This window comes from Anolis carolinensis, unplaced genomic scaffold (assembly GCF_035594765.1).
Source record: "Anolis carolinensis isolate JA03-04 unplaced genomic scaffold, rAnoCar3.1.pri scaffold_14, whole genome shotgun sequence".
NCBI classification, from domain to species: domain Eukaryota; kingdom Metazoa; phylum Chordata; class Lepidosauria; order Squamata; family Dactyloidae; genus Anolis; species Anolis carolinensis.
In genome coordinates this window covers 16,107,528-16,117,527 of record NW_026943825.1, presented here as the reverse complement: position 1 = coordinate 16,117,527, position 10,000 = coordinate 16,107,528, and the positions used below count along the sequence as shown (strand labels likewise).

General features: G+C 38.1%; 1 protein-coding gene across 2 annotated transcripts in view; it reads left to right on the top strand.

The window, feature by feature from the left end:
- The window catches only part of zbtb7b (zinc finger and BTB domain containing 7B), a 54,328-nt gene that overhangs the window by 8,614 nt on the left and 35,714 nt on the right, over positions 1–10,000 (top strand). The window contains exon 1 of one of the 2 annotated variants that reach the window (XM_062964977.1): positions 3,652–5,390. The exons of the other annotated variant lie outside the window; for it this stretch is intronic. Within the exon in view, the coding sequence (XP_062821047.1) occupies positions 5,375–5,390 (16 nt within the window). The 5' untranslated portion in view covers positions 3,652–5,374. Of the gene's footprint in view, positions 1–3,651; positions 5,391–10,000 lie in introns of those variants that run through there. 2 annotated transcript variants of the gene reach the window in all.

Here is a 10,000-nt window from a genome sequence, read left to right as displayed (position 1 = left end):
ATTATTAATTATATTATTAATTATTATTATTATTAAGCCCTTCAGCCCTTTCCAAAGGCTATCAATGTGCTTATTCAGAATAATAATAATAATAATAATAATAATAATAATAATTAAAGCATAGAGTAGAAATAATAATAATAACAAATTCTATTATTTATTATTATTAATTCTATTATTATTTATTATTATTTATTCTATTATTATTATTATTATTATTATTATTATTATTTATTAAGCCCTTCAGCCCCTTCCAAAGGCTATCAATGTGCTTATTCAGAATTATTATTATTATACAGAGTAGAAATAATAATTATTATTATTAAAGCATAGAGTAGAAATAATAATAATAATAATAATAAATTCTATTAGTTATTAATTATGATTTATTATTATTATTATTTATTATTAAGGCTGTGAGTAGAAATAATCTATTATTAGTATTATTATTAGTATTATCTTCCATAATAATAATAATAATAATAATAATAATAATAATAATAATAATTTTGTTACCTGCCTCAAATTATTATTATTATTAAGGCAATATAATATTATTACCGAAAATGAGGAAAATGTAAACTTATACATTTTGATTGATAAATTAATAAAAATATAAAATAAAATCAATATTATTATCACTATTTTATCTCTTTGAGGCAGGTAATAAAAGTATTATTATTATTTCTATTCTTTGTCTTAATAATGATATGATAACGAGGATGAGGAGGTTTGCCTTCTCAGTCTTTTGAACATGTTATTATTATTATATTTATTTATACCCCTACTAAAATAATAGTAATAATAATCTTTTATTCCTACTGAAATGATAATAATAATAATTTAATCCTACTAAAATAATAATAATACTTGTGTTGTCAAAGGCTTTCATGTCACTGGGTTGCTGTGAGTTTTCCGGGCTGCCTAGCCATGTCCTTGCAGCACTCTCTCCTGACGTTTCTCCCACATCTGTGGCAGGCATCCTCAGAGGTTGTGAAATCTGTTGGAAACGAGGCAAGTGGGGTCAATATCTATTCCTAAAATAATAATAATAATACTTGTGTTGTCGAAGGCTTTCATGTCACTGGGTTGCTGTGAGTTTTCCGGGCCGCCTAGCCATGTCCTTGCAGCACTCTCTCCTGACGTTTCTCCCACATCTGTGGCAGGCATCCTCAGAGGTTGTGGAATCTGTTGGAAACGAGGCAAGTGGGGTCAATATCTATTCCTAAAATAATAATAATAATACTTGTGTTGTCGAAGGCTTTCATGGCCGGAATCACTGGGTTGCTGTGAGTTTTCCGGGCTGCCTAGCCATGTCCTTGCAGCACTCTCTCCTGACGTTTCTCCCACATCTGTGGCAGGCATCCTCAGAGGTTGTGAAATCTGTTGGAAACGAGGCAAGTGGGGTCAATATCTATTCCTAAAATAATAATAATAATACTTGTGTTGTCGAAGGCTTTCATGTCACTGGGTTGCTGTGAGTTTTCCGGGCCGCCTAGCCATGTCCTTGCAGCACTCTCTCCTGACGTTTCTCCCATATCTGTGGCAGGCATCCTCAGTGGTTGTGAAATCTGTTGGAAACGAGGCAAGTGGGGTCAATATCTATTCCTAAAATAATAATAATAATACTTGTGTTGTCGAAGGCTTTCATGGCCGGAATCACTGGGTTGCTGTGAGTTTTCCAGGCCGCCTAGCCATGTCCTTGCAGCACTCTCTCCTGACGTTTCTCCCACATCTGTGACAAGCATCCTCAGAGGTTGTGGAATCTGTTGGAAACGAGGCAAGTGGGGTCAATATCTATTCCTAAAATAATAATAATAATAATACTTGTGTTGTCGAAGGCTTTCATGGCCGGAATCACTGGGTTGCTGTGAGTTTTCCGGGCTGCCTAGCCATGTCCTTGCAGCACTCTCTCCTGACGTTTCTCCCACATCTGTGGCAGGCATCCTCAGAGGTTGTGAAATCTGTTGGAAACGAGGCAAGTGGGGTCAATATCTATTCCTAAAATAATAATAATAATACTTGTGTTGTCGAAGGCTTTCATGGCCGGAATCACTGGGTTGCTGTGAGTTTTCCAGGCCGCCTAGCCATGTCCTTGCAGCACTCTCTCCTGACGTTTCTCCCACATCTGTGACAAGCATCCTCAGAGGTTGTGGAATCTGTTGGAAACGAGGCAAGTGGGGTCAATATCTATTCCTAAAATAATAATAATAATAATACTTGTGTTGTCGAAGGCTTTCATGGCCGGAATCACTGGGTTGCTGTGAGTTTTCCGGGCTGCCTAGCCATGTCCTTGCAGCACTCTCTCCTGACGTTTCTCCCACATCTGTGGCAGGCATCCTCAGAGGTTGTGAAATCTGTTGGAAACGAGGCAAGTGGGGTCAATATCTATTCCTAAAATAATAATAATAATACTTGTGTTGTCGAAGGCTTTCATGGCCGGAATCACTGGGTTGCTGTGAGTTTTCCAGGCCGCCTAGCCATGTCCTTGCAGCACTCTCTCCTGACGTTTCTCCCACATCTGTGACAAGCATCCTCAGAGGTTGTGGAATCTGTTGGAAACGAGGCAAGTGGGGTCAATATCTATTCCTAAAATAATAATAATAATAATACTTGTGTTGTCGAAGGCTTTCATGGCCGGAATCACTGGGTTGCTGTGAGTTTTCCGGGCTGCCTAGCCATGTCCTTGCAGCACTCTCTCCTGACGTTTCTCCCACATCTGTGGCAGGCATCCTCAGAGGTTGTGAAATCTGTTGGAAACGAGGCAAGTGGGGTCAATATCTATTCCTAAAATAATAATAATAATACTTGTGTTGTCGAAGGCTTTCATGGCCGGAATCACTGGGTTGCTGTGAGTTTTCCGGGCTGCCTAGCCATGTCCTTGCAGCACTCTCTCCTGACGTTTCTCCCACATCTGTGACAAGCATCCTCAGAGGTTGTGGAATCTGTTGGAAACGAGGCAAGTGGGGTCAATATCTATTCCTAAAATAATAATAATAATACTTGTGTTGTCGAAGGCTTTCATGGCCGGAATCACTGGGTTGCTGTGAGTTTTCCAGGCTGCCTAGCCATGTCCTTGCAGCACTCTCTCCTGACGTTTCTCCCACATCTGTGACAAGCATCCTCAGAGGTTGTGGAATCTGTTGGAAACGAGGCAAGTGGGGTCAATATCTATTCCTAAAATAATAATAATAATACTTGTGTTGTCGAAGGCTTTCATGGCCGGAATCACTGGGTTGCTGTGAGTTTTCCGGGCTGCCTAGCCATGTCCTTGCAGCACTCTCTCCTGACGTTTCTCCCACATCTGTGACAAGCATCCTCAGAGGTTGTGGAATCTGTTGGAAACGAGGCAAGTGGGGTCAATATCTATTCCTAAAATAATAATAATAATACTTGTGTTGTCGAAGGCTTTCATGGCCGGAATCACTGGGTTGCTGTGAGTTTTCCAGGCTGCCTAGCCATGTCCTTGCAGCACTCTCTCCTGACGTTTCTCCCACATCTGTGACAAGCATCCTCAGAGGTTGTGGAATCTGTTGGAAACGAGGCAAGTGGGGTCAATATCTATTCCTAAAATAATAATAATAATACTTGTGTTGTCGAAGGCTTTCATGGCCGGAATCACTGGGTTGCTGTGAGTTTTCTGGGCCGCCTAGCCATGTCCTTGCAGCACTCTCTCCTGACGTTTCTCCCACATCTGTGACAAGCATCCTCAGAGGTTGTGGAATCTGTTGGAAACGAGGCAAGTGGGGTCAATATCTATTCCTAAAATAATAATAATAATACTTGTGTTGTCGAAGGCTTTCATGGCCGGAATCACTGGGTTGCTGTGAGTTTTCCGGGCTGCCTAGCCATGTCCTTGCAGCACTCTCTCCTGACGTTTCTCCCACATCTGTGACAAGCATCCTCAGAGGTTGTGGAATCTGTTGGAAACGAGGCAAGTGGGGTCAATATCTATTCCTAAAATAATAATAATAATACTTGTGTTGTCGAAGGCTTTCATGGCCGGAATCACTGGGTTGCTGTGAGTTTTCCGGGCTGCCTAGCCATGTCCTTGCAGCACTCTCTCCTGACGTTTCTCCCACATCTGTGACAAGCATCCTCAGAGGTTGTGGAATCTGTTGGAAACGAGGCAAGTGGGGTCAATATCTATTCCTAAAATAATAATAATAATACTTGTGTTGTCGAAGGCTTTCATGGCCGGAATCACTGGGTTGCTGTGAGTTTTCCGGGCTGCCTAGCCATGTCCTTGCAGCACTCTCTCCTGACGTTTCTCCCACATCTGTGACAAGCATCCTCAGAGGTTGTGGAATCTGTTGGAAACGAGGCAAGTGGGATCAATATCTATTCCTAAAATAATAATAATAATACTTGTGTTGTCGAAGGCTTTCATGGCCGGAATCACTGGGTTGCTGTGAGTTTTCCAGGCTGCCTAGCCATGTCCTTGCAGCACTCTCTCCTGACGTTTCTCCCACATCTGTGACAAGCATCCTCAGAGGTTGTGGAATCTGTTGGAAACGAGGCAAGTGGGGTCAATATCTATTCCTAAAATAATAATAATAATAATACTTGTGTTGTCGAAGGCTTTCATGGCCGGAATCACTGGGTTGCTGTGAGTTTTCCGGGCCGCCTAGCCATGTCCTTGCAGCACTCTCTCCTGACGTTTCTCCCACATCTGTGACAAGCATCCTCAGAGGTTGTGGAATCTGTTGGAAACGAGGCAAGTGGGGTCAATATCTATTCCTAAAATAATAATAATAATACTTGTGTTGTCGAAGGCTTTCATGGCCGGAATCACTGGGTTGCTGTGAGTTTTCCGGGCTGCCTAGCCATGTCCTTGCAGCACTCTCTCCTGACGTTTCTCCCACATCTGTGACAAGCATCCTCAGAGGTTGTGGAATCTGTTGGAAACGAGGCAAGTGGGGTCAATATCTATCTATCTATCTATCTATCTATCTATCTATCTATCTATCTATCTGTGGAATGATGTCCAGATTGGGAGAAAGAAAGAACTCTTTTTTTTCTGTTGGAGGCAAGTGGGAATAGATGTGGGCGAAATGTCAGGAGAGAGTGCTTCTGGAGACATAGCTGGAAATTTTTTTACAGGAACCCAGTTTAATTTAATATAATAATATAATATATAGTATAAGGCCTTGGCCTTGCTCCCTTCCCTTGAAGGAGGAAGGGAAAGAAAGAAAGAAAGAAAGAAAGAAGGAGGGAAGAAAGGAAGGAAGGAAGGAAGGAAGGAGAAAAAAGCAGGTGACGAAAGAGAGAAAAGAAGAAATAGAAGCGAGAATCAGGAAGGAGAAGTAGGTCAGGCCTGGCTGCCATTGCCATTGCCATTGACGTTGCTGTGGCTGCTCTTGCATTGGACCCTATGGGCACCGGGTGCGGTGAGTAAGGACCGTCTAGATGGCCTCTAAGGGACCCTTGTGGTTTCTCCCATAGGGCCGAAAGCAGGGAAATAAAACCTTTCTTCTATAGGAAACCTTTGCATTTGGAAAACTTTCCGGGTCTGGAGCATTATCTTTGCAAACAGTGGCATTTTAATTATTGCGTTGTTGTTGTTGTTGTTGTTGGTGGCTTATTAAAATTAGAGCATAATAATAATAATAATAATAATAATAATAATAATAATAATAATGTTTATTTATACCCTGTGTTAACTCTCTTGAAAAGATTAGAACTCATTGCAATGGCAAAACTTTTAGGCTTCTGGAGCATTATCTTTGCAACAGTGGCATTTTAATTATTGCGTTGTTGTTGTTGTTGTTGGTGGCTTATTAAAATTAGAGCATAATAATAATAATAATAATAATAATAATAATAATAATAATAATGTTTATTTATACCCTGTGTTAATTCTCCTGAAAAGATTAGAACTCATTGCATTTGCAAAACTTTTAGGCTCTGGACCATTATCATTGCAACCAGTGGCTTTTTAATTGTTTTGTTGTTGTTGTTGTTGTTCGGTAAGGACCGTCTACATGGCCTCTAGGGACCCCTTTGGGTTCTTCTATAGGGTTTCTATAGATAACCTTTGAGCAAAGGTTCATGAACTCATTGCATTTGCAAAGTTTCCCGGGTCTTTGCAACCGGTGGCTTTTTAAAATAATTGCAAAACTATTATTATTATTATTATTATTATTTTATTATGACACAGCAAACAAGATAGATATGCTGGATTTCATATCACAAAATCACAAGTCGAACAATTCGCAATTATTATTATTATTATTATGCTTATTTATACCGTGCTTTAACTCTTGAAAAGATTTGAACTCATTGCATTTGCAAAACCTTTAGGGTCTGTAGCACTTTTTTCAAACTGGTGGCTTATTAAAATTAGAGCATTATTATTATTATTATTATTATTATGCTTGTTTATACCGTGCTTTAACTCTTGAAAAGATTTGAACTCATTTCATTTGCAAAACCTTTAGGATCTGCAGCACTTCTTTCAAACTGGTGGCTTATTAAAATTAGAGCAAAATTATTATTATTATTATTATTATTATTATTATTATTATTATTATGCTTATTTATACCGTGCTTTAACTCTTGAAAAGATTTGAACTCCGGTGGCTTTTAAAAATGATTGCAAAGCTATTATTATTATTATTATTATTATTATTATTATTATTATTATTATTATTATTATGCTTATTTATACCGTGCATTCACTCTTGAAAAGATTTGAACTCCGGTGGCTTTTAAAAATGATTGCAAAGCTATTATTATTATTATTATTATTATTATTATTATTATTATTATTGTTATTATGCTTATTTATACTGTGCTTTAACTCTTGAAAAGATTTGAACTCCGGTGGCTTTTAAAAATGATTGCAAAGCTATTATTATTATTATTATTATTATTATTATTATTATTATGCTTATTTATACCGTGCATTCACTCTTGAAAAGATTTGAACTCCGGTGGCTTTTAAAAATGATTGCAAAGCTATTATTATTATTATTATTATTATTATTATTATTATTATTATTATGCTTATTTATACCGTGCTTTAACTCTTGAAAAGATTTGAACTCATTGCATTTGCAAAACCTTTAGGGTCTGTAGCAATTCTTTCAAACTGGTGGCTTATTAAAATTAGAGTAAAATTATTATTATTATTATTATTATTATTATTATTATTATTATTATTATTATTATGCTTATTTATACCGTGCTTTAACTCTTGAAAAGATTTGAACTCATTTCATTTGCAAAACCTTTAGGATCTGCAGCACTTCTTTCAAACTGGTGTCTTATTAGAATTAGAGCAAAATTATTATTGTTATTATTATTATTATTATTATGTTTGTTTATACCCTGTGTTAACTCTCTTGAAAAGATTAGAACTCATTGCATTTGCAAAACCTTGAGGCTCTGTAGCATTATCATTGCAACCAGTGGCTTTAAAATTATTGTGTTGTTGCTGCTGCTGTTGTTGTTGTTGTTGTTGTTGTAAGGACCCTCTACATGGCCTCTAAGGGACCCTTTTGGTTTCTTCGATAGGGCTGAAACCAGGGAAATAAAACCTTTTTCTATAGATAACCTTTGAGCAAAGGTATGAACTCATTGCGTGCAGATCCCAGTAGGGTGGCCTTTTGCAGTTGGCAGATTGTGATATTATTATTATTATTATTATTATTATTATTATTATTATTATTATTATTATTATTATTAATGTCCCAGTGCTTCCTGGCATCTTCCTAAGGATGCCCTTTGTATTGCAAAACCAGAGCGTAAAGAGGGGAAACTATAACTCTTTGCTTAGATGTCAAGACAGGGTTTATTTTGGGGGGGATTTTGCAATCTGTTGTGCTGAAAATATATATATATATATATATATATATATATATATATATATATATATTTTCAGTGGGTGGGACTCAGGGCTTGCAAGGCTTTGCGGGATTAGTGTCCCGGGCGAAGGGTCACTTCGGGTCAGGTCGAATTCCAAGTTCCCTCCGTCTGGTCTCATTCAGGGCAGAGGCCCCGGAAAAACTCCACCAGAAATAATAATAATAATAATAATAATAATAATAATAATAATAATAATAATAATGATGATGATTCACTTCAGAGACCCATGCCTAACTCAACTACAAATAATAATAATAATAACAAGTACATAATAAGTACAAGAAAACCGCACTACAAACTAGAGCTGACAGCTGACACAACAAAGCATTGCATGGAAAGTTTCTTGACAAAATTGAAGGGAAAGCTGATCAGGAGAAGACCTGGCTCTGGCTCACGAATGGGACCCTGAAGAAGGAGACGGAAGGCCTGTCTCCTTCTTCAGGGTCCCATTCGTAATAATAATAATAATAATAATAATAATCACAATAATAATAATAATGTCTATCTTGTTTGCTGTGTCATACAATAAAATAATAATAATAATAAAAATTGAAGTCAAAAATTAGAAACTCCTCAAAGCACAGCAGACAAAAAAACCAGTACAAGAAAACCGCACTACAAACTAGAGCTGACAGCTGGCACAACAAAACATTGCATGGAAAGTTCCTTGACAAAACTGAAGGAAAAGCTGATGAGGAGAAGACCTGGCTCTGGCTCACGAATGGGACCCTGAAGAAGGAGACAGAAGGCCTGATCCTTGCAGCCCAGGAGCAAGACATCAGGACAAAGGCAATTAATAATAATAATAATAATAATAATAATAATAATAATAATAATAATAATAATAATGATGATTCACTTCAGAGACCCATGCCTAACTCAACTACAAATAATAATAATAATAACAAGTACATAATAAGTACAAGAAAACCGCACTACAAACTAGAGCTGACAGCTGGCACAACAAAACATTGCATGGAAAGTTCCTTGACAAAATTGAAGGAAAAGCTGATAAAGAAAAGACCTGGCTCTGGCTCTCCTTCTTCAGGGTCCCATTCGTAATAATAATAATAACAATAATAATAATAATCACAATAATAATAATAATGTCTATCTTGTTTGCTGTGTCATACAATAAAATAATAATAATAATAAAAATTGAAGTCAAAAATTAGAAACTCCTCAAAGCACAGCAGACAAAAAAACCAGTACAAGAAAACCGCACTACAAACTAGAGCTGACAGCTGGCACAACAAAACATTGCATGGAAAGTTCCTTGACAAAATTGAAGGAAAAGCTGATAAGGAGAAGACCTGGCTCTGGCTCACGAATGGGACCCTGAAGAAGGAGACAGAAGGCCTGATCCTTGCAGCCCAGGAGCAAGACATCAGGACAAAGGCAATTCAGGCCAAGATTGAAAAATCAGCTGATGACCCAAAATGCAGACTGTGCAAGGAAACCGACGAAACCATGGATCATCTCCTCAGCTGCTGTAAGAAAATCGCACAGACAGACTACAAACAGAGGCACAACTATGTGGCCCAAATGATTCATTGGAACTTATGCCTCAAGTCCCACCTCCCAGCAGCAAAGAACTGGTGGGATCACAAACCGGCAAAAGTCTTGGAGAATGAGCACGCAAAGAGACTGTGGGACTTCCGAATCCAGACTGACAAAGTTCTGGAACACAACACACCAGACATCACAGTTGTGGAAAAGAACAAGGTTTGGATCATTGATGTTGCCATCCCAGGTGACAGTCGCATTGATGAAAAACAACAGGAAAAACTCAGCCGCTCTCAGGACCTCAAGATTGAACTTCAAAGACTCTGGCAGAAACCAGTGCAGGTGGTCCCGGTGGTGATGGGCACACTGGGTGCCGTGCCAAAAGATCTCAGCCGGCATTTGGAAACAATAGACATTGACAAAATCACCATCTGCCAACTGCAAAAGGCCACCCTGTTGGGATCTGCACGCATCATCTGAAAATACATCACACAGTCCTAGACACTTGGGAAGTGTCCGACTTGTGGTTTTGTGATACGAAATCCAGCATGTCTATCTTGTTTGCTGTGTCGTAATAAAATAATAATAATAGGTTTTAGAGACCAATGCCTCACTCAACTAATAA